Source organism: Sminthopsis crassicaudata, chromosome 5 (genome assembly GCF_048593235.1).
Source record: "Sminthopsis crassicaudata isolate SCR6 chromosome 5, ASM4859323v1, whole genome shotgun sequence".
Taxonomy (NCBI): domain Eukaryota; kingdom Metazoa; phylum Chordata; class Mammalia; order Dasyuromorphia; family Dasyuridae; genus Sminthopsis; species Sminthopsis crassicaudata.
Window position 1 is genome coordinate 223,293,917 of NC_133621.1, and position 25,625 is coordinate 223,319,541.

At 42.7% G+C, this 25,625-nt stretch overlaps 1 protein-coding gene across 1 annotated transcript in view; it reads right to left on the reverse strand.

Annotated features, from left to right (window-relative positions):
- Positions 1–3,282: 3,282 nt before the first annotated feature.
- NCKAP1L (NCK associated protein 1 like) overlaps positions 3,283–25,625 on the reverse strand; it is a gene marked incomplete in the record, with an annotated part of 49,861 nt that continues 27,518 nt past the window's right edge. The window contains 13 exon segments of the mRNA XM_074270122.1: positions 3,283–3,832; positions 8,514–8,603; positions 11,516–11,625; positions 11,916–12,032; positions 12,872–12,965; positions 16,855–16,935; positions 17,638–17,720; positions 17,948–18,041; positions 18,204–18,301; positions 20,982–21,112; positions 22,812–23,030; positions 23,866–23,997; positions 25,098–25,243. Of these exon segments, the coding sequence (XP_074126223.1) occupies positions 3,701–3,832; positions 8,514–8,603; positions 11,516–11,625; positions 11,916–12,032; positions 12,872–12,965; positions 16,855–16,935; positions 17,638–17,720; positions 17,948–18,041; positions 18,204–18,301; positions 20,982–21,112; positions 22,812–23,030; positions 23,866–23,997; positions 25,098–25,243 (1,527 nt within the window).

The window sequence follows — 25,625 nt, forward strand, 5'->3', positions numbered from 1 at the left end:
CAGAAGGTACGTGATCGTTTCATTTTCTAGATCCCCCACCCCCAAAGGCTCTATTACGCCTAACACCCAGTGTGGGGTCCTTGAATCCTGATGGCTGAGCCTTTCTGAAGTAAAAAGCAACTTGATCTAATGAGAAAATGCTAATGTTTGGCAGCCAAAGGACCATAAGATCATAGAGCTGGAAGGGACATTGGAATGATGAGGACAACTCCCTGGCTTTACACGTAAGGGAACTGAGGCATAAAGAGCTTAAAGAAGGGCCTCACTCAGTATCTGAAGCAAGATTTGAACGCAGGTCTTGCTAACTCCAAATCCATTCCCCAATCCACAATGCCAGGTCATCTCTTGGTCCTAGCAAAAGTCCTGACATTAACTTGCTCTGCAGCTTGGACAGTTCCCTTAATTTCCCCAGGCTTCAGTTTTCTCATCTACCTATGTAGTTTATCTGGCACCTACTTTATAGAATATTGTAAAAATGCAACAATGGTTGTAAAAAATGTTTTGAAGAACTGTGAGTTTGCACACAAAATTGTGCCTGTGGGTATGCCCACAAAAAAATACTTGTTTAGAGGCTGCTAGACAGTACAATGGAGCATTAACTTCAGATCCAACCTCATGCTCACTGACCTTAAGTGTGTCACTTGACCTGTTTACCTCAGTTTCCTTGACTACAAAACAAGAATAATAAAAGCACTTGCCTCTCAGGATTGTGGCAAGAATAAAATGGGATAATTACAAACCTTAAAGCATAAATACAAGCTATTATTCCCAACCCTCTCTGTGCAGGTTGCCTTGTGGTCTCCTCTGATCCACAAAGGAGACTCCCCTTAATTTTTCAGGATGCAGCTAGAAAACAGATTCCCAACCTCCAATCTGGCAGAATCTCGAGAGCAGTTTTTTGGAACCCTTTGGCCTTTTTTTCTCCAGACAAAATCTCCTTTCCTCATAGCCCTCAGTTTCAGGTCCAATAAGCCTGACTGTCAGACTTCCCTCTATTCTCCCACGGTCCTGAAACCTGACTTAGAAGACATATTCGAGCTAATACCCCATAACTGGAAGAACTATGAGCCCGTTCATAAGGGAAGAATCTCTGTGGCTTCTATTCTGAACAAGAAAGTCCCTGTATGGTGAATAATGGTTCCAGGCTGAGGAAGTTAATTGAGCCAGGTACCCTTGTGTGAAATGCAAGATCATTCCTGGAAGGCTTCCAGTTAAAATATTCACCACCATCACCACTCCAAACATTTTCTCATTTGATTTTTTTTGCCTAATTCAAGCTCTTTTGCCTTGAATTCAAAACCCTCATAATTCACCATTTCTCGCCTTCTCATTCGGTTTTCCTCCATGAACTAAATAGTCAACAAATTTAGTGCTCATCATGCACTGGCTCCGTCAGGTTGGACTTATACTCACGGTTGTGGTCCCATCTTCTTACTTTCACCTAGAATCCTCCTTTTCTCACTTTTTGTCTCGCAAACTCCCATCATTGTTAAGGCCAAACTCAAAGGCCGCTGTTGTCCTCCATTGCCTTCAGGGATTCTCCTCCAAAAGGGGGTTCCTCAATTCTCCCTTGGCTTTGTTTTAAAGATGTCTAATGCACTTATGTAACATTCTGTATTCTCATTATGTCAGTGTTTCATCTCCCCTCACCACCATCTGTACTCAGGACAGCACCCTCATCATTCACTTAAAATCCTAGACTCTGCCCTTCCTGTAACTGAGCTGGGCTCCTCTCATCTCCAGCTGTTTTGCCAGTCTATACACAGCACCTCACTCACCTCCCCAGCTCCCCTTTATGTACTGTCCTCCCTTACTGGAATGGAAGTTTCTTAAGGGCAGACTGCCCTGCTTGTGTATTTCCAGCACTTTCCCAGTACCTCGTGCATTATTTAAGAAATGCTTTATTTACTGAAGCTATTATTGCCTTTTTTTTTTTCAGTTATGTCCAACTCTTCATAATCCCATGTGTGGTTTTCTTAGGAAAGATGGAGCAGTTTGCCATTTTTCTTCAGCTCATTTTATAAATAAATGAGGCAAACAGGGTTAAGGGGGGGAGGGATTCTCAGTCCTTCTCTGCCTTTGAAGTGTGGGGTAGTTAGGGGCAATACAGTCGCTCTGAGCTGTTATGATTTTTAACAAAGTAAAGAGGAGATTAAAGCCCATTGAAAGCAGAACTTTCCTATTAATGGCACCCAGCTAATAAGCCATGTGTGAACTCAGATCTTCTTCACTCCACCTTCTGCACCACCTCCCTGTCCTCTTACCTAATATTTGTTGAATAAAATGAATGAACAAAGATACAGATATCTAATGAAGGTCAAAATGGTTTTCTAAACATCAAGCAATTCCCCTATTCATCATAAAAATATATTTAGAACTCTAATCTAGTTATTAATTACTCTCTGCCCACCAGTCCAGATCAGAACATCTAGGATCTGTGGCCTGGACTCTCTAGCAGGAGCAAGGAAAAGGCAGATGGAGGCAGTTATTTGCTAACAAAGTCCAGGGTTATCTGAAATGCCCCGGGCTCCCTGACAATTGAAACTCCAATTAGTGCAGAAAAGGCTAAAGTTGAAACAATTTGGTTCCCAGAAGGATGCTGGGCTCAGACTAATGAGAATGGAAACACAGAGAGGGAAATCCCAGCCCAAGGCCCTCCCCACCCCAGGGAGGAGGTTGAATTGTGAGACAGCCGGGAAAAGGGGAACTTTGCCCGAGGGCAGCATGAAAACCTGGGGTCTCAGTCCTGCTCTGCCTTTGAGGTACTGGGTGATTAGGGGCAATGCAGTTGCTCTCCTAGCTGCTGTGAATTTAGCAAAGTCAAGAGGAATTTAAGGAAACATGGAAAGCAGAACTTTCTATGGTAGACAACCGAGTTGGCAGAGGAGAGACCCTCTCTGCCTTAGACCCTGCCACTGTGACCTCCCCAGAGTTTTTCTCTATAGCTCTCATTTTCCTCATCTATAAAATGGATTAAATCATCCCTGAGGTTCCTTCCATCAGCTCTAATCTAAAATCCTGCCGTTTAACTGAAAATTGAGGGACCAGGTCCCCTCTGGCTGCCCAGGGAAGTTGTTAGAGAACTTGATGCCCCCCAGGGTTCCACAGGGGCGAGGGGGGGGTGATTCTGACCTCTTCAGGGTCCCCAGGGAGGAGGCTTCTGGTCTCCAGTCAGCCTGCTTGTGGGAGCAGGCTGTTTGCTGAACAGATCTGTGAGAGGAAGGGAGGAGATTTGCCCTAATGAATGTGCAGGAGACAATGAAGGCTCCAGAGGGAGGATTATAAAATCATTATGGTTTATATGATGATTGATCACTTCTGTCGGGAGAGCATCATCCTGGAATAGCGATAAACAGTAGAGATGAGGAGTGGACAGAGCAGATAAACAGCCAAGGCCCAAGCTTCTCCAAGGGCTCATTTGCCTATGATTTGCATCTCATCTGCATATCACAAGTGTAGATTTCACATCAGGGAGCCCCCAGGCCCCAGGTTTCCCTGTGACTCCCCTTTTGTTCCAAGATCACCCTGTTTCCAGAAATTCTCACCCACCACCCCGCACTGACCCTCCCTCTCCCTGGTTCCTTTCTCTCCCAGCAGTCCCTCCGGTGTCTCTGCAGACTGGCCCCGTATGGAAACAGCCTTTGCCCGGCCTCAGCGGGGCCCATTTCCATCATGCCACGGGTGGGAGCCCAGGAGTCCCTCAGTGGGCACTGGCAGGCACTCGGCTCAGGTAGAAGGCTCGGGAAACCTCCCGGTAGGCATTTCGGAGCAGAACGTAGGGAAAGCAGGACTCCAGCATGTCCAGGGTGAGGAAGGAGGACTCCTCCACCACCTGAAAGATGCCAGGGGAGAGAGAGCCTGAAGGTCAGAAGACGTTGTCCCGGGCCCTTCCCCCCTCCCCCCACACACACCACATGTAACTTCCCCAGCTATGGCATGAAATCACCATCCTCACCACAGCAGTCAGTCTGCTCTGGACAAGCTCCATCTGACTGAGGTGACTCATAGAGTAGGGTTCCCAGTTTGAGCAGGGCAGACTAGCACCACTGACACTGTCACCTCCTGTCCACCCAGAGCCTTCCCTGGCTCCCTACTGCCTCTAGGGTAAAATTCTAAATCCTTTGTCTCATCTTCCATCTCCCCAGGCTGGTCACCCTATAATTCAGTTTTCTAGATAAGCAGACTCCAGTTCCTGACTTAGCAGTCAATCTCCTAACTCCTAACTGACTTTGGATGAGCTTCCCCACCCCCATAGAGAGAGTTGATGAGAGCTAGCCTCAAAGCTAGGAGGATCTGAGTTCAAGTCCTGCCTCAGACCCTCCAAGACTGCAGAGAAAGTGTCACCCTGCCTTGGCAAAATAAGTTACCTCATCTGGGCACTCTCTACCAGTGAAATCATAGGCCCAATGCTCTCCTCCTATTATAGAGGTCTGATAACCCTCCTTCCCCACCTCCCACCCAATCAATATAAGCTTCATGAGGGCAGTGCACTTTTCCCATTGTTGAACAGGACGCCTGGCACAGAAACTTAAATATCTGCCTGATAAAATTGAAGACAGGCAGGAATTTTGTCCCTCGTTCTAGGTTCAGAGTTGACTAGGTAATGTAGTCTCTCTCCATTCTCTCTAAGAAATTTTCTACCCTCCTCCATCTGGGCTAGAAAAATGGAGGCCAAAAGAAGGAAAAGGGCCCAAGTAACCTAAACAATACTGCAAGTTTTCAGTCCATGAGCTCCAAAAGCTTCTAACTTCCAGTGGGAAGGGTGGACACAGGAAATATAATGCTTTTAAAAAGTGAGAAATCAGTACCTGTGGGTGAAGAGTAGGGAGGGAAATGAGACAGAGACCAAGAGAGGAGACAAGGGAACTCAGGGAGGGAAACAGAGAGAGAAAGGAGGAGGAGGAAGAGAAAAAGAAAGATGAGGAGGAGAATGAAAGAGAGAAACAAAAAGAAAGGAGGAAGGGGGAATGAATCAAAGACAGAGACAGAGAGAAAGGAGAGAAAAGGAAGAAATAGAGTAGAACCAATCCTTAAGATACCTCAGACCCTCCCTACTGGGCCCAATCTCCTCCCTCTTTCAATGTGGAGTTTGGGGAGCTATGAGGATATTGCAGGGAAGAAAGGGACATGATTAATTAGTCTAATTAAAATCTGGCATGCTGAGATAGGCCCCATAGTTAAGTTGAGTAGCACCATAGATCAAGACGCCCAAGGAGGTTTGGGTGGATGTGGGTAAAGCCAGACTGGTAGGAAGGAAGAGAATTGACTGTGCTGATCCAGAGACAGAGACAGAGTCTCCTCTCTCAAGAAACCAGGGGTTTCATATATAATGGACCACATTGACAGTCTGGTGAAACCTAAAGATCCCTTCTCCAAATAATCTTTTTTAAAATTCATAAGTAAAGGAAACACTAAATTTCAACAAGACATTAGTGAAATTAAAAATGTAATTTTTCCCCAACCTATTTCCAGACACTCCGAAATCTACCATGGATCCCTTGGGGGGCTGGGGATCCCAGGTTTAACATTTCTGCTCTAGAGAGACTGTCTTGATTCAATCTGAGTCGTAGGAGAGAATCCCATCTCTGTCAGCCTCCCCTTCACCAAGAAAAAAGAGGAGAAAAGAAATGACCATTTATATGATCACTGTCTTAGATGTTTTCATTATCCCTATTTTACAACTAAAGAAAACGAGGCAAATAGAGGTTACTTGTCTAGGGTCTGATAGCCAATATGGGCTAAGACTATATTTGAATTCAGGTTCTCCTGACTCCAGGACTCTATCATCCAACTGAGCCTAGGCCAATGTGTACCCAGGAGGGGTTTCTAAAGAAAAGATTCCTCTCTTTCCATTAGTCAGGGACCATCTTGCCCTTGAGTTCTAGCACTACTTCATGGTACTACAACTCTCTTTTTGGAGGTGGGGAAATAAGGTGAGAGAAGAGGATCATCTTTCCTATTTAAGAAACAGCAAGAGAAAGAAATTTCATGATGCCTATTTTAGCATGTATATGGCATTTCTCTAATGTTCCCCGTTTCTTACACAAATACCCTTCTATTCCCCCAAGCAGGGGCAGGTAGGAGAGAAATGGGCTGTAAAATTGAACCAGTAAGGGTTTGGATTGCAAGGAGTTTCTCAATTGGCAGTAATTAAAGACAAGGAGGGAAGTTAGGTCAGCGTTTTCCTAGGAAACCCTCCTGGGATAAAAGGAGAGAACTGACCTTCCTGGAGGTATAAAAGAATCTCCAAAAAGGTCCTGACACTTTTCATACTTTGACCTCCTTTGATATTTCTGCTCATTACTATAACAGCTCATTCTGTTTAATTTTACAGGGAGGTAATAGGGGTTAAGTGATTCATCCAGGATCACAAGGCCATAGAATTAGAAAGTATCTGAGGCTAGATTTGAACTTGCGTCCTCCTGGCTCCAGGGCTGGTGTTCTATCCACTGTGTCACCTAGCTGCCTCAGCCAGATGCTTACTAGTGATGAAGTTCTTAACGCATGACCAACTCCCAATTCTGGCTCTGTCACTTACTACCTGTATGGCCCCTTGATTTTTCCTGGCCTTAATTTCTCATCTTATAAATGAGGAAGTTGGTCTGGGCTCAAAACCCATCATTCATTTTGATGGAGGTAGTAAAAAATATTATCCCCAATTAAATATTGACCCCTCAAGAGCTCTAGGCAAAGAGAAAAGAGAGCTAGACCTCTGCCTCCTCCTTCTAGACCATTGCCTTCCATCTGAGATCTATTCCTGGATCAAGCAGGACAGCAGGAGTCAGAAGAAGTGCCCAGATTCCACATCTGAGAAAGAGTCCAAGGGGAACAGGGAGATAGTCCAAAGTTTGAGGCAACTTGAGATTTTTCCAAAGTCAAGAATTCAGCCTCCTGCTTCTCTGGTTATTTACAACTTTAGAATTGAGATATTTACATTTCAATTAGTTTGCTTAAGCGCACCCCACACTACCATCATCTTTACCAAATCAGAAGTCCAGACTCTTCTCTCATTACACGACTGGTCTCCCTGCCTCTGTCCAGAGAAACCTGGTTTTCCTTACTTCCCCAAATAGGAAAATCACAGTGGTGCTTGTGAAGGGGATGACAAAGAAAAGACTTCTGCTATCTCCAGTCTTCACAGAAGTAGAAACCAAATTTCTAAAAGAATGAGCAATTTTATGGGGTTTCTTGACCCTATACCAATTTTAAATACAACTAAATTTCTCCTTTCATCTCCAACACTCGACCTCCCATCTACTATTAATCCAATCAACAAATAATTACTTCTTCCGGGCTCTTGGTCAAACCTTTCTCAGTGGCTTGAGTCATGAGCTCAATGGGCACTGGTAATAAGATTGCCGATGGCTTCCTGGGATATCTAGGTTGCAGAGAAAGCTATCAGGAATCAGATTAGTGAAGTATATACATGAACATACATCTTGTAGAGAGCAGTGTGAAGAACAAGACCTAAATGACGCTGCCAAGAAATTCAAGCTTCCCCTATTCGCCTGCCACTTTGTAACTTGATAGGGTCATGGGTGAAGTAGAGTTGGGGAGAGGATCTTGGTAATCACTCTGCCCCTGACCAGATCAACTTAACAAACTTGTAATATCACCATAATTGGGAGGAAGCACACAACAGTTAGAGAGAGATGATTCTAATATTTAAGAACTTTCCACAAGAAAGAAAACTAAGGGAGAGAACATGAAAATGTTTCTTCTAGCAGTAGTTTTGTGGTTGAGTCTTACTCTATCACCTCATTTAGAGTTTCTTGGCCAAGATACCGGAAAGGTTTGCCATTTTATTCTCAAGCTCCTTTTATAGTTGAGAAAACTGAGGCAAAAAATTGGGTTAAGTAACTTCCATGGGGGAGCTGGTATCTGAGATGAGCTTGACTTCAAGTCTTCCAGACACCAAGCCCTGAACTCTATCTACTTTGCCATCTATCTGACTTCATGTTACCAGGAGAGCTGAATAGTTTAAAAAAACAAAAAAACAAAAAACAAAACAAACAAAAAAAAAACCAAACAGCAAAAGTATCCTTGATTAGGTTAGGGTGAGACACAGTGAAACAAGAGGATCCAGCTAGGAAGGAGACCAGAAGGACCTCCCATCCCTCTCTACAGGAAAGTTTCCCCAAACTTCTCTAGTTGATCACTGCCTCAATGTTGAACTTTAAATTCCTAAAGGGCAGGAATGGGTCTGCAGAATTTCCTTTGAATAGCCTAGTCAAAAAATAAAACAAACAAATAATGTTTGCCTAAGTCATTGGTAAATTCAGGGAGGGTGTATATAACAAGGACCAAAAGTCCTTCAGCTGAGATTCAGATTATTTACTATCTGTGTGATTTGGACTACATATCAAACCTCTCTCCAAGTCTGTGTTTACTATCTGTAAAACAAAGGAGTTGGACTAGACTGGCTCTCAGGTCTTTACAACTTAAAAATTATAGATTATGGATACCACACCCATCCCTGCAGACCCACCAACTCAAGTCAACTGACCACTCACCAAGCGCATGAGCAAAGAAATAGATTCACGGTTCTTAGACTTCAGTTTATCCACCTCCTGTCCCAGCTGGAGAAGACTGACAGAGGCCACCTGTGGTGGGCAGAGAAAGGGGAGAGGAAGAATATTCAGAGGCAGTAGAAAGAATATGGGAATCCCAGAACCAGAGTTCAGATCCTGAGGTGACCTGGAGCTAGGAACAAACCTCTTTATGTTACAGAGAGCAAAGACCTCTTGTACACCTTGTATTATATTACCTACCTCACAGGTCTGTTGTGAGGATTTAATGAGAACAAATGTAAAGTACTTTATAAGCTATGTAAATTAAAAGTATTTTGAGGGAGAGAGGACAGGCACAGGCATCCCAGATGGAATTAGGTCTGGAAACTTCCTGAAAATGGTACCCTCAAGATCAGGAAATCAGGATCACTCCATTGAAAGAATCTGGGTCTTTCTGGCCACTTTAACTTCAGTTACCAATGTAAGTGCCCCCTTAAGAGATCTACAGACTGAGAAAGGCACTGATAAGAATGAAAACTTATGGATTAGTGGCTAACTGTCCCACAGTGCCTTCTATTGCTCAATCTTCTAGACACAGTTGCTGCAAAGCCAACATGAGGAGATAGAGACATGGACCTAATCCATGTAATCTTGTTATTCCCCTCCTGTCATCTTTTAATAGTTGCTTTGCCTGCTAACATCCAGACTGCAGATGATGGAGAGGCAGGGCCATCTCCAGTCGTCCTGATCTATATCAGGCCACTGGATCCCGATGGCTCTGGAGGGGAAAGTGAGGCAGGTGACCTTGCACAGCCTCCCTCACTGAAATCCAATTCACTTGTATGTTGTGGCATTTCCTCCCTGATGTCGTAGTCTTCTTCGAGAATGAAGGACAAACAACAAGATGATGGAGAGACACATGACAGATTGAATCCTAAGCTAAGGGTTTTGGGTGTCCTGAATTTACCTAATTAAGGGATGAAGTAAAACAAGTAAAGGAGAGCACCCCAGGGAAAACAGCAACGTAAAGAATGATAATAGCTCATTTCTATAGCATCCTAAATGTTTGCCAATTCCTTTATTCACAACAACTCTCTAAGACAGGCATCAACAAATATTATTATCTCCATTTTTTTATTAAAACTTTTTTATTTTCAAAACATAAGCATGGATAATTTTTCAACACTGACCATTGCAAAACCTTGTGTTTCCCCTCCTTCCCTCCATCCCCTCCCCTACATGGCAAGTAATCCAATATATATTATACATGTTAAAATATATGTCAAATGTAATATATGTAAAACATATTTATACAATTGTCTTGCTGCACAAGAAAAATCAGATAAAAAAGGAAAAAAATGAGTAAGAAAACAACATGCAAGAGAACAACAAAAAGAATAAAAAATGCTATGTTGTGATCCACTCTTATTATGTCCATTTTACAAATGAGGAAACTGTGAGATTAAGGGATTTGCCCGTGACTTAATAAATGGTTATTGACTTAAAACTAAATAATCATGGTTGGTGTCAGATTTGAGGTTAAGAGTCTCCTGCCCTATCTCAAATCCCTAGGAATCCATGGCAATATCCACTACCACCACCACTACTCTTAGGTTATTTGGAAAGATATTACTAGGTCACTTAACTTTTGTTTGCCTTACTTTCCTTATCTGTCAAATAGGAAAAATAATATTTTAAGAACCTCTGCTCCAGAATTATTGCAACTTTAAAGCAATTTATAATAATAATAATAATAATAAACACCTTAAGATTTGCAGTTTTTTACATATATTACTCATTTGATCCTCCCAACAAACCAGTGAGATAGGTGTGCTATTATTATCCCCATTTTATAGATGAGGAAACTGACTAATAGAGATTAAATTACTTACTTGGGGTCCTATAGCCACTAAGTGGATGAAGCAGGTATAGAGGTCAAGTCTTCTCGACTCCCAGCCCTAATCCCTCTATCCATTAATGTGCATATATATCCATGAGAGTTATTTCTGCTTCATATATTCTAGGTAAAGACCCCATAATTTGACATCTTTTTATCTTCATCCCTAGCAAAGTGCTTACACACAATACGCAATGAATTAGTGTTTTCTGAATGACTATTGTGTGGAATGGTCCATTCCCTGACATCTTTTACAGGAAATATTCCCTTGCTCTAGAAGAGTAGCATGATTCCTAAGGACTTCCCCATAAAAAGGCCTCAGACCGTCTAAGCTCTCCAGTCCAGAAGGCTACCTCTCAAAGAACCGAGCATCACAAGATCCAGGCAAAAGATGAACAATGATCTCTAAGGCATGCTGTAAAAGGGATTCCTGTCTAAGAAAGAATGTGGAATGAGATAACCCCAGAGGTCACTTCCAACTCTCAGACTCTGTGAATTCTATGTAGATTATAAACAGACCTGTTCTGTGTTATATCAAAAGCAAAACTAGGCCTGAAGGATGAGAGTTACAAGGGAGCATCATACAGTTCCATTTAAGGAAGAACATGCTAGCAATTAAAGTTGTCATTGTTGTTTTTTAATCCAATGGGCTGCTTTGTGAGGTAATAAGTTGCCCATCACTGGAGATATTTGAGCAGAAACTGGATGAGAAATATTGCATGGAGGAATTTCCTACAGGAAGATTAGACTCTTAAGGTCCTTTCAGAATCTTAATAGTTCATGATCCTAAACCAAACCAGTTCCAGGGGCAGTATGAAGTAGGAGAGAAAAACATTAGGCATACTAGCTATGTAACCCTAGGATAAGTGACTTTCTCTCTTTGAACCTGTTTCCTCATCTGAAAAGTGGGTTTGATAATACTTAAACTGCTTCCTTTTGTTGTGAAAAAAACTACACTACAAAACATGAGTTATTATCTATTATTGCACACCCAGATATTATTCTGTTTCCCCCCCCCCAGGAGCTGAATAAACAGTATAGTGGGCCAGGGAGCCTGGGGGGGGGGTGCTAAGCTTCTTCCCCCTTCCCATTCCTCAGACCTACTCACCACCAGAAACTCCTTGAGGTGAGTCTCGATGTTCTTGTTGTGAATAGTAAACAGGGCAGCAGACACCTGAATGATGGCTTTGGTCAGGCAGTGAATGTTGTTGTTGTAGCCTGAGGAGTTGGGAAGGGAGAAATGAAAGGGCCACTGGACAGTCAGACAGTTCCAACAGGGCCCATCCAATGACTTCTGAGCAGGCCCCTCTCCCCCAGCATCCCCGACCCCAAGCGTTCATACCAGCCCAGAGCCCGTGGGGAAGAGAGAAGGGTTAGTGTTCTGAGTTTTAAACATGCCCTGAATTTCACAAGCTTCCCTTCATTAGTTGGATTAGAACAGAGCTTCCTCCCCAAGTCATCTCCATGACCAGCCTTTCTAAAACCCCTCTGACTCTCTCATTTCTTACCGTCCTTCTCTATACTGTAGAAAGAAGAGGAGTCTGTGGCTAGGAGAGGGATGGAAACTGCGACAAAGATCAGGAGCAGGCAGGCTACTTTGTACTCCTCCTCAGGAGATGAGCTGTCTAAGAGAAACATCAGGGTGGGGGGAGGAAAAGTCTGTGGCCTAGTGGACAGACCACTGGCTGTGGAACCAAAAGATCTCAGGTCTGCTACTCACTGCCTTTGTGGCCTTAGCTATGTCACTTCACTTCAAGAGGTCTGAAAAATGAGAGACTCAGACCAGTTGAGACTTAGTTTCCTCCTCTGTAAAATAGAGATAATATACTCTTGGTCCCTACTTCATAGGTTTAGAGGGAAGATCTGAGCTGAGGGATAAGATTTTATGGGTGCAAAGGCAGGAGAACTGATTATGGGCAGTTCGAGAGAAAAGGAAGGGTTGGCAACACTGAAGAACGTGGGTGGGTCTGGGAACACAACTGAGGTTATCTGGTTCAAGTCCCTTCTGGGTATGTGTGTTTTCACAGATTGTGCTAAATATAGAAAATTCATGAAGAAATGTAAGAATAAAGTAGAGTAAAAGCACTATAGTTCAGTCTGTGGGTGGGTGGGTGGGAGAGCCATTACTTAAGTGAATGTGTCTGAATAAGCAGGCATTGGGAGGCCCAGGCTCACCATAGAAAAAATGCAAGAATGCTAGGAGTCTGCAAAACAATTTACCACTTCATTATATACAAACTTGTACTATTCTGTCATATTTTATGTACTAATCTTGCCTCCTCAACTAGATTGTAATGTTCTTGAGGGAAGGTTCCAAGTTCTATGCCATAATTGAAAATAGTGGAATGACTGATCTAGAGAAGTTATCTGTATCTCCCTCGGTTGAGGGTAGAGTCTGCCCTTATCCAGGCAAAGGAGAAATCCTTCTCCTCTACCCCCACCAAGGTACAGACTATATTTTTACCTGCTTTCAGGTTGGCAATGGCAGCCACCAAGGCGGGATCGATGTCACAGCACACACCTGCAGCAGAGGCCAGCTCAAAGACACTCATGGTCACCTAGAAGAAAAGAAATGAAATGAATGTCCTGGAAGGGGTGGGTGCTCAGGGAGAGGATGGGATGTGTGCTTAGCAAAAGCTCCCAAGACTCATTTTCTATAACCTCTGATTTCTCATGCATCATTTTTCACCTAACCTTTATCTCGATTGTCTTCTCATCATGACTCCCAAGCATCAAAGAAATTAAAAGGCAAGTTCAAGACCTCCTACATTTCTTACTATGACCTCTTCTTTCTGGTCAGAATGATTATCATTTTACTGTCTAGCCCCCATCATATCCTGGACATTGCTTCCCCTGTTCTTGCCCCTTTGTTCAGAATCCCTACCCAAAATGCCCTCCATTGGTATCAATCTCAATTATTTCCATCTTTGAGGGTCAAGCACAGACCTTCCACCTAGGGTAAAACATCCTTAACTACCCCTTCCCAACCATCTCTCCCACCACCAAATTCCTATAATGTTTACTCTCTCCACTATTCATATGGAACTTATTACATACTTTATTTTGCTTTGTCAGGCATTAGTCTTGTCTCCTTGCCCTAAAGGCAGCTAGGTAGATATGGTGCACAAAGCACTGGGTCTAAAGTCAGGAAGCCCTGAGTTCAAATCTAGCCCCAGACATTTACTAGCTGTGTGATGCTGGTCAAGTCACTTAATCTCAGTCTGCCTCAGTTTCCTCAACTCCAAAATGAAAATAGTAATAGCACCTTCCTCCCAAGCTTGTTTTGAGGATCAAATGAGGTATGTAAAAAAGGAGCAAAGTGCCAGCTCATAGTAGGCACTTAATAAGTATTTGTCCCTTTCTCTTTCCTCCTTTTCCCACTAGATTACATACTTCTTTGTTTTTATCTCCTATTCTGAGAACAGTGATGAGCTGCAATTACCCCAAAATTCAGTATAATTTCAGATCATAAGTAAAAGTTGGAGATGCTACAGGCTTATAGTATGCACTTAATACTTATAGAACCGTTGGATTTTAGAAATGGAAGCAACCTTAAAGGTTGCAGAGATAGTATGGTATAGTGGAGTCCTATGTCTGGAGTCAAAGGACCTGATTTCAAATCCAGACTGCCATTTCTGCCTGTGTGATCTCCAGCAAATCACTTAACTTATCTGTGCCTCAATTTCCTAATTCAAAGAGGTTCAACTCTATGGTCTTACATAGTCTAAATTCCCACTTGATATGCTAGTTCCTTATATTTCTCTGATTCTGATAGTCATGCAGCCTTTACATGAGTACTGCAAGAGCTCACTACTTTTCAATGCAGCCCAGTCTTCTGTTGGACAGGTTTAATTGTTAGAGTGCTCTTGCAAATATTTAACCCAAATCTTCCTTTTTCTCAAAAGGGCAGAAGAAGAATCATGAGAAAGAACAGTGAATAAGTTGACTCCAGAGAGTCCCTCTATCCCCAATATCTCTATATAGGACTAGAGACACATTTTGAAATATTTCCAATATGAAAGGGGTTTTTCCTAAAGAAATCATCTTCCTACTTTTCCCAAAGCAATAGTCCCCTGTTACCCCAGCCCTTCAAAAATAATAGCCAGAGCCTCTAGTATAAGCATCCATCTCTTCTCCACGTTCCATCTACTCATTTCCATGGGAAGCTTTGCTCAGAGTTCAGTGCTGCCTGGGAGAGATCAGCTTGTCAAATTCCTGACAGGCTGGTGCAGCCCAACCTGGCCATCAGCAGCTGCCAAAAAATGAAGGCTCCCCTGATAAGAAGCTGCCCTTCACTATAAAACCAGACAGCAATTGGGATGAGAGGGCCTTGGGGAGGGCTTCTCATCCAACTCCCCACTTCCAAATAGCCTGTAACCACTTTGCTAGAAAACAAGTTTCTTTTTCTCAAATACCTTCAAGAGAATATTTCATAAGCCCAATTAGATTTTTCTTGAGGAAAGCTCATCTAGTCAAGGGACTAGCAATCTTGGCGAGGAAGGGGCAAGAAAGACTATCTGAGTGCATATTCTTAGAAATTTTATCCTCTTTGAAAATTATTTTTTCAGTTAATATCAGAGAGACTTTGCACTAATTTCATTTCTATTGGCTATATTTATACATATATATACATCCATATGTATGTATGTGTACACATATATAATATATACACATTATATACCCGTGGTTATATATAACCATATGCATGTACCTATGTGTTGTTTTTCAATTGTGGAGATATGTCCAACTCTTTGGGATCCTGTAGATTGTACTGTCCATGAGGTTTTTTGGCAAAAATACTGGAATAGTTTGTCATTTCCTTCTCCAGTGGATTAAGGCATAAATTGACTTGCTCAGAGTCCCACAGCTAGTAAGTATATGAGGCCAGATTTGTATTCAGGTTTTCTTGACTACAGGCCCCAATGCTCTAAAACCAAGCCATTTAACTACTGTTCTATATATATATATAAAATCATAACACAAGATAATATAACACACTAAAAGAAATAGATGATAAATTACTGATTGTCCCTAAAAGACCATTGCTACAGGGCTCATCTGTAAGTCAGGAACTGGTAGGGACCTTGAAGAGCTCCTAAAGCCTTCTCACATTAATATAAAGGTAAATTAAGTTAATCATATTAGTTAATTGCTAACATAAAATAGTAAATACATGTTCTTGAGGGAATGGAGTTTAGATCAGGGATAGAGTAAATAGAAGGAGAAAAGAGACACGGCAGCAAGGATACGTTAACAAGGCCAGTGATGAAGGAGGGGTTATTCAAATAAAGTACCCCAGTAAAAATAAGATCTCTAGGTCTCAGAAAAACTAATTATAAGTACAGAACTTCAGATGTGTGCCATCTTCTGGTTGTTGACCTCTGCTCTGGTCCAACACTTTTTAGAAAGGAGAAAACTAAAATTTAAGAAAATGAAATCCCCATTCTTGCTTCAACACTCCTAGTCAAAAAATTATCCTAACATGTAGTTTCAGTTATTTCTCCTGCCATACAATCCCATTGCTTCTTGCCTTCTTGGAGAAAACCCTTCCCTTTACCATTATATTATACTTCTCAAAATATTCTAAGGATTATCAAGAAAAAAGTAGTCAAGGAATCTCAAACTTCTCCTTGTTGCGTAACTGCCCCCAGGGAGGGTGATATTCTCCGCTGCTCCAGAAATGTGGTTCTTGCTCCAGAAGACCCACTCCCTGTGCTCCCTACCCCAAGCACACTAACCTACTCCAAGGTACTTAGAAGACGACCCCAGTTGAGACCTGACAACAAGCATGACATATAAGTTAAGGAAAGAACTAAGAAAGCACAGGGTTTGTGGGTTGGGTTTTAGAGCATAAATGATTGTCTAATCTATTTCCTTCATTAGCAGTAAGAAAGAGAAAGATTCCTCTCATCAGGATTCACTGGGGGAAGTTAATTGGAAGGAAGGTGGGATGAAGGGAACGGGAAGAAAGCCCACCTTGGTTCAAGAGTTTGTTGTTTCACTACTAACAGTTTTTTAGACAGGTTGTCGGCATGACATTTTCTCCCTACTGATACTGCATGGGAGAGAGTCAGAAGCAGGTAATGGAAGCTTTTAAAAGTCTTAGAAAAAGATTAGGGAGGAGCCAGAGAACTAGGGAACTTCTAAGGGGTTGAGGGGATGTAACAGAAATAGAGCAATTCTGTCTCATTGAAAAAGTGCCTGGGCCCTTGACTCAAAAGTAGTAGGGACTCATTTGTACTTGTTCAATATCTCATTTGGATTCTCTTCATTTCAGATGGAAAGGCACAAGATAACTCTAGTCTCTGCTCCTTATAATGTTCTCATAGTCCCTACTCTCTCCTTAAAGTGCCATTCAAAGCATTATTCTCCTCTGAACCCAGAAATGTTCTGGTTTGCAGCCTGGGGAAAAAAAAATCATACATAGGTCAAAAGTCACAACCTTACCTTTATATCTGTATCTGGAGTGACAAAATCCTTCAAGCACTCAATAGGGCCCATGAGGAATGGGCAGTGGGAAGAGAAAACCTGGAGTAAGAGGGAGAAAAAAGATCATAGAGGTCCTAATGGGATGGCCAGTGGCTACAGAAGGTAAAGGAGGTCCTGAATCAAGCCAGAAGACCCCATCATTTAGGGCTGTGAGAACGGCTTGCTCATTGGGAACGTCTATTAATCCTAGGGCAATCCTCTTATATATACTGGCTAAAAAAACAACAATTATATGTATACACACACACACACACACACACACACACACACACACACACATATATATATATATATATAATTTTTCTTTGATGTTTTATTTCAGTATAAAATTATTATTATAATCATGAAAACAGTATTCATTTAGTGCAGAGTGCTGTACTTCTGCCTTTCTCTGATCCATGCTATAGATTTAGCAAGCGTCTTTTAAGGACCAGACCAGCTCAATTCAGAGGTTCGGCCACCCAAAAGCTGGCCACCAGGGGGCAAACTTTTGGCTATTTCAACTCATGAAACAGCTTCTGACTCCTTAAAGGGGTTGGAGCTGTCCTCCGGGATGACATAATAGATTCCTGAAGCACTGAACTAATGTCAGAATATGAGAGATGCCCCCAACTCCATACCTCCCCTGCTCCTAGGGGCTTTCCCCCAAGATCCTGTGTTCCTTTCCTCAGAGTTCTCCGATTTGCTAACTGATCTCCCTTTCCCTTTACCTCTCACCTCTGGGCCCTCCCCCAAGCTCACCTCTCGAAGGCCCTCCTGAGCCATGGCCCTAAAGCTGAGGATGACCCCAATTATAGTCATTCGTTTCAACACATTCTCAGCTCCTAGGAAGGAAGGAAAGGAACATTAGGAGAAGGAACTCTGCCTGTCAGAGGCAACCCCAACTCCCTCAGGGAGCCCACCTTTACATGGCTAAAGAAGCAGGCAGCTGCTCATTGCCTTGTGCTATAACCCCCCATAAAGCGTTCTTAACTGACCTCCCCAGCCCTGGAGGTAAGAAAGGAGAAAAACAAGGATGGTGGACCACTTAAGGAAAGGGGAGGGAACTTACCAGTCAGCTGGGGCAGTAGAGAGGCCATGAGCTCTGGCTTGCTGAAGTTGGATCTAATCTGGACTAGCACATCCATGTTCTCTACTACCAGCTTCTACAATCCCAGGAGCAAGACACCGTGGATTAAGCACTCAGAGGAAGAGAAGCTTAACTCCCATGTTCTCTTACCCAGCCAGGAATCCTCTCTTTCCCCTCCCGGGCATCTGGACTATCTCCTTCCTGGGGACACCACCAAACACCCACCCACTAGTGATACCTTCAGCTCCACAATCTGGGAAGTCACGTGCCACATCAGGTTCTCACTTAGAAACTTCATTCCATAGGGTCCTAGGAGCTCAGCCAAAGCCCGCATCTCTGGACAAAGAGAGTCAGAGTTAGGACTCCTCCAAGTGGGGCACAAACGCAAGCGCAAGTGGGGCAAGTTCTGGTCCCTGAATTCCCCTGAATTCACCCTGTGCCCAAAAGGACTATGTTACCCCAGACATGGATGTCAAGGTATAGGGGTGACTCTGGGGTTTAGGGTAAGGCCGAATTTACTCATAAGTTTTTCCAAGCCCAACCAAGAAACAGCTGGGTTTTTAAGACAGGCTAAAGAGAGCATTCTTTCTAGAGGAATAGCCTCTTAAGGATTTTGGATGGCTTCCAAACAGTAGTGTCAAATTGAAACAGAAACAATTCACTAAACTGTACATAAAGATCTCTGATGGCAACAAATCAATCTAGAAAACCACATACTGAAATTATCTATGTTCCACTATAATTTTGTTTTTATTATTAAATACTTTCCAATTATATTATAATCTAGTTTAGGCAGCACTTGGAAGTTATTGTTAAACTGTAATCTAGTAATTTGCTTTAAAGTATATAAATCAATCTAAAAGCACTTGAGAAGCACCTATTGTGTGCCTGCCATTGTGCTAGGAGTACTGGGAATATCCCACACCTTTCTTTAAGTAATGACTGCATAGCCAATAAGATTTTGTATATGCTTAAATTCGAAAGGCAATGTAGAGTAATGAAAATAGCTGATTTTGTGTATCACTCTGTAGAACACTTTACATATGTTAATAGATACTGTATACAAAGCTAGAAGAATCATAATTTTTTTTTCTTAGACCTAGACCTGTAATTGCATTGGTGGATAAACTCCTCTGTACCAGTACATATCAGCACCTGCTCTTCAACTTATAGAATTGCTTTTATTACGTAAAAACATAGATGGAAAAACAGAAACAGAGAGTTTAAGTTATTTGTCCACAGTCCCACAGCCAGTAAGTACCAGAGGCAGCATTTGAACCCAGAACTTCTGTATTCCAAGGCCTGCCATTAATGCAAGAGAAGCAAGGTCCTGCCATGTAGGAGAGTGACAGAGAAACCACACTGATAAGCAGAGGCAGTAAGGAGGCAGAAGTACACATCCAGACGTTTTTGAGACCCCTCAAGGAGGAGACAGGAAAGGGAAAAGGTCACATCATCATCCCACTCCTGCCCCCTACCTCCAATCAGGGTTGCTTAGTGTTAAAACTTGAAAGAAAGCAAGTAGATGGTTTATGTGTCATTTCAGGCAGAGAAAAAGAAAGTTGGATTGTTTAACAACTGGCACCTGTTCTTTTAGCTATCACAATGGCTTCAGAACTTTCATAAGGGAGAATGGCATTCTTCCCTCCTTCCCCTTAACCTTCTTTCTCCCTTTCTGTCTCTCTACCTTTTCCTTCTCTTTCTCTTAACTTCCTCCCTTCTCCTTCTCCCCTTACCTCTTTCTCTCATCTCCCTTTCTCTGCCTCCCCTAACACATACTAGGTCCCTGGTTAAGGCCCTAAAATCTCTCTAGGGGAGAAGACAGCACAGACTCCCCCCCACTCAGTCCCTAGTCCCCCAGCCTATAACAAGGCTTATCAGAATAAGCAATGGATTTGGAATCAGAAGGTGACCAAGTCCATTTCCCAACTCTGCCACTAGCTGTGTGACCATGGGACCAGTCACAAATTTTCAGCTTCTTTTTTCCTATCTATAAGATAGGGATTGTAACACTTAAAAAGACCTGTATCCCAGGCTTATTGTAAGAAAGCACCTAGGATATCTGAAAGCATAATATAAATGTAATTATTATATTACTTTAAGAATTTAGGAAAGTTAATAAAATTAAGGAAAGTAATTTTGTTAATTTTCTTAAATTCTTATTATATATTGTAATATATATTGTGACTTCATCACCGTAGAAAGCTTGGGGTGAGGAACTCCCTCTCCCCAGCAGGTCAGAACACTTTCTATAACTTACTCAGAGAATTATCTTGAACTGTGAGAGGACAGAGATAGAACTTGAACCTGGAGCTTTCCTGCTTCTGAGGCAAGGTCTTATTTATTAATTATACTATTAGTTGAGTCTCAATCACTAATAATAAGAGAATGTCCTTCTTTGAGCTACTAAAATTCTGCTTGACTTTCAGCCCATTCCCTCCTGTTCTGCTCTCCATTTAAATAAAGTAATTTATCTTGTGGAATAAAGCTATCCAGAGACTGAATGCTGCTACTCTCTTTGCTTTTTTCCTTATTATCTTATCTTATTATCCCCCAGGCTGGCTATCTCTGGGCTGCACTCATTTTGGAGCTCCTATTCACAATTTCCCTCATCCTTCTGAGATTGGAAAGAGAGGGGGTGGAAAGAGGTAGAGTTGTTCTAAAATGGATCCCAGGAAAAAGAGAATGTGTAGAATGAAAACCAGAAAAGTAACTAGAATGGGAAGGAGATATCTAGAATGAGACCCAAAGAGGAGAGAACATCATGGTACAGGAGCAAGAGCACGAGTACTGGAATCAGAGGATCTGAGTTACGATCCCAGCTCTTCCTTACCATCTGTATATAAGCAAGTCTCTTCCTTTCTCTGAACCACGGATGGCTCATCTCTAAAATGAGAGCTTCAGACTACTTGACTTCTAATCCCTTCCAACTTTGACAGTACAGTCTGGGCTGAGAGTCCCACAAGTTGGCCCCACCTCTCCGGCAGGCCTTGCCCGCCCAAGTATTGAAGCTCACCTGAAACGTCAGAGAATTCTTCAGCACTGAAGCTCTGCTCCCCCTCCCTGGGGATGCTGATGAAGGCCTGCATGGCTGGAGAAAGAATGATAGTCCCACTGCTGGCTTGTCTCAGAAGGCTCTCCAGGTACCTGTAAGTACAGCCAAGACAGTGAAGAGAGCAGTAAGGGGAGGTGGAAGAAGGCGCTCTCTGTCCAACTCAATCCAATCAGTCTGTACACTCTGCTCCTGGGGGAAAATCTCAGCTGGGCTGGGGGAAGGAAGAGGTCAGGATTCCACAAAACCAGAATAGATTGTACAACATTTTAATTAACAACTCAAGCTGCCAACTCAAAAAATAATTGTCTCTAATTTGCAAGCCACTTTGCCTCTCACTTGCATGACAATCATTCTGTGTCAAAATGCAAGGGACTTTCCTAGCTTGCTTTCCTTTTAGTCCCAGTAACCCCTTCTCCCCTCCCCAAACCCAAGACTTGCTCAGTCAGGCTTTGTGGATTCATCTGACTTGAGGGAACTGAGTAGGAGGGACTCCTTTCTCAGGTTGAATGGCATCAATTAGAATACTAACTTCAGAATCTAGGAAGTAAGGGAACAGGCATTTATCAGGTACCTACTATTCTATTATCTATAATATAATTATATTATAACTACTATAATATCTCATTTGATCCTTTCAACAACTGTGGGAGGTAGGAGCTGCTATCGTCCTCGGTTTACAGTTGAAAGAACTGAGGCTGATGGAGGCTAAGTGACTTGCCCAGATCCATACAGATAAATGTCTTCAGCTGCATTTGAACTCAGCTTTTCATAACTGAGGGACTAATAGTCTGTCCATTGCTCCTATTAGCTGCCAAGGCGTACAGGATGCCCATCTATACAAACTTAATATCCAGGCCCAGAAAAAGGCCCTAGGGATGCTAACATCCGGGCTCCAAATCCCCCATCCCTGACAGGAGACAACTAGGGAGACTAGAAAGAGCCCTAGTTCAAACTGCCTCTGCCACTTAATATCTGTGATCTCAGGAAATTCTTCCTTTCTTTGGCCTCAGGTCCTTCACCTGTGATCTGGCTGCAGGCTCTTTCCTGCCCCTTACATTTCTAGACCCTATGACATTCCTCCCCTTTGCTTCTGATTAAATGGAGAGAAATCTAGCTCTAACCAGGAAGTTATAGAGGCAGCCTTTCTCAGCCGCTCCCCCTGCAGGCCTGTCTCTGTACCCCATTCACCCCAGTCTCTGTCCCCACATTCTGCCCCCCACAACCAGCCCACTCTGGGGGCTCTTGAAAGTTGTCTGACTCCTATTGATTCTGGATCAAGAGCGCCACCCAGTGGCCTCACCTGTGCAAGTTCTTCCCAAGTCCTGGGGTACACATCAGAGGGGAAGACTCCATTGGGAAGACGCCTTATCTCTTAAGAGAACCCTACCATGGAGTGGGAATAACCTTCATTATCGGGCCTGAGAAATAGGGGACCCTTGTTTGGAGGAAGGGTGACAGTGACCCCAAAGGAAAAGGATGGCATTAGACTGGGCACAGGGGAAAGAGATTTGGATTTGAAGTCAAAAGACATGGATTCAAATTCTTGCTTTCACTAGCTGAAAGAACAGTTGGTTCTTTTGTTTAAAGTTTCATTTAAACCAAATCACTCAAGTTCTCCGGATTTCTTTCTTCACCAGCAGGAGGATGAATTAGGTAGATGAGTTCTGAGGTCTCTTCCAATTCTAAACCTAAGCCCTAAGTTGGAGCAGGCTTTCCACGACAAAGTCAGAGGGAAAAGAACTAAAGCAGAAGAGGAAGAAGGGAGGGAAAGAGAACTGAAGGAGACCTTACCAGTTGGTGTAGAGAGTGGTAATGGTCTGCTCCCCCGAGGAGTCCAGCGGCTGGGTCTGCTGCAGGAGAGCGTTCCGGATAACCCGACAAACATCCACACCCAAGAACTGGGTCAGGGACTGAATGAAACCGATGTATGCCTTGACCCCCGCCAGCACTTCAGAGGGCCTTGCAATCTCCTGAGTCGTGGCATTGTAACCGGCTAGCCACACTATGGCTCTGCAGGAAAACAGGCCAAGTAGTGAGAGTTCTGGGATCCTTGTTCTCCAGCCCAGTCCCTGTGGGCCCATCCCACCCCTTTCTCCTCTTGGTGTTTTCCTTAGTCTCAAAGGAAGAATCAGTCACACCTCCTCTGAGACATGGTGAAGTTTCATGCTTTGAGATCCTGGGGCAGGGAGTGGGAGCATCCTTCCTAAAAACAGGTTTTTGAGGACATGTAGGAGAGAACATCAGGACTTGAGAGTTGGGATGGGAAATGGCTAAAAATGGGAATCCAGGAAATTGGGGTAGGGAGAAGCAGAGAATAGGAAGGATCTTAAAGACAATTTTATATACTTTGGTTTCTCCTATGGCCCAATCTATAGACGGAATCCTATCCATACCAGAGTTCATGGGGGCTAAGCTTGGGGTAGGAAGGAGAAATCCTTAAGGGAAATTACTAAGTCATTCACATAAATATTGGCACTGGGAAAAGCAATTAGACCTTGATTATACATAGAATTTCCCAAAACAAATCTTTATTACCGAACTGCCTTCTTCCTGACCATGCGCAACCTTCTTTCCAAGGCGCCAGGGAAAATATATTGTTTGTCATAGCTTCTTTACAACGTAATTAGGAAGATAAAAGCTGTGACATCCACTATCATCACTACAAAATAAATATGTATGAAACATATCCCCAAATCAAACAGAGATGATGTGGGGATTATTATTTTGGATTATTCAGGCTATTTATACTAGATTGCTTCTCTCCCTCAGCATGGAGATCTAACGAATGCATACTCCATTCTAAAAATAAGGGTCTTCTCTTTTCTAGGGATGAGGAGAGCAATACCTGTTGAGCCGTTCTTCCAGATGGCTGCTGAGATACTCGGAAGGGAAGATAGTGTGCTCAAACACAGAGAGACTATGCACATGGTTCATGGTCAGAGCCAACTCCGTCAAGGTCAAGTGTAACTTGTCCATGCTGAGAGAAATTGATTAAGAATAAGGATTAAGTTGGCCCAGATCAGAACATGAAGCTTCAGATTTCACTTTCTCCTCTACCTGACCCACCCATATTCCCCCTACTTAATCAGCTCCTCCCAGCTCAGGGAGATTAAAGGGACCCTTGAACTTTACATCCTCTGGGTATTTTCACCCTCTCCACATGGTCCGCTAAGAAATTCCATGGCTCTGCATGTGCTGATACATGGCATAAAGACCCCTCTGCCCTAAGTTTCTTCCCACTCCAATCCATTCTCTACAAAGCTGCCAAAGTAGCACAGGTTTGACTATGTCATCTTCCTACTCAGTGAGCAGATTGAAGCACACTTTTTTCACTCTAATTTTTCAGGGAGGGAAACAGTTCCTTTTGTAACATAACAAATATGGAAATGTTTCGCATAACTTCACACATATAACCAATACCACATTGCTTGCCTTCTTAAGGGGAGGGGAAGGGAGGGATAGGAAGGAGAGAATTTGCATCTCAATTTTTTTAAATGAGTGATACATTTTTTAATGTAATTAGGAAATATTTAGTGAAATAAAAATATTTTTAATAAAACATTTCTATTTTTCTGGTTCTCTTATATATTACTCCTCTCCATCTATTCTACAATATAGCCTTGCTAACCTTCACACAAAATCCTCCCCATCTCCATGTCTGTCCCCTCATGCCTAGAATGTATTCTTCAGCTCCACTTTTAGATTCATTGGGTTCCTTCAAGACCCAGCTCAAGTACTACCTTTTGCAGAAGGCTTTTCCTGATACCTGAAGTTGTCAGTGCCTCATCCTCAAAGGTATCTTATCTCTGAATGTCTTTGCTTGTACCTGGCACACACCCCACTTGAGAGTACTCTCCTTGAGAGTAGGGACTGTTTTCCTTTGTATTCCTTCCATTTAGCATCAAGTCTGGCACAAAGTTGGGGCTCAATAAATGCTAAGTTGATTGATGGATGCTTTCCCAACACCTGCCTCCCTACCCCATCCTTACCTACCCCCTTCCTTCTGGATCATGTCAATTTCCCTCTTCCCATCCCTTGCCCAGTTTCCAGCTGGCCCCAATCCCAGACACTTCTTACTTTGTAACAACACTACGGTTCTTTCGATGACTTTCAGCCCCTGGTTTGTCCCTCTCAGGTTCCCCCTTTTTAGGGGTCTGTTTATGTTTCATGGTCTTCTTGTTCTTGGCTTTGCTGATAGTGGTGGCACAGTGCTTAGGAAGCAGCTTTCAATACAAATAGGTAAAAAAAAAAAAAAACAGAGAAAATGGGGGGGGACACAACTATGCAACTAAAAAAAAATTGACATTCATTGATCAGGAAGGCTTATTACATTCAAAATCAGTCTCAGATATTTACTAGCTTGTTTCCTCATTTGTCATAATAGCATCTCCCTCCCAGCACTGTTATGAGGATCAAATGAAATATTGCTTGTAAGACACTCTCCAAATATTGAAGTACTATAAAAAATAGTTATTGTTATAATTATATTCAAGAGTAACTAACTTGAAGAACAGCAGAGAGAGAATTTGAGAATGGCTTCCCAAAAATAGGAGGGAGGGAGAATATGACTACTACATTTCATAAAACCCCACAAGAAAATTCCCC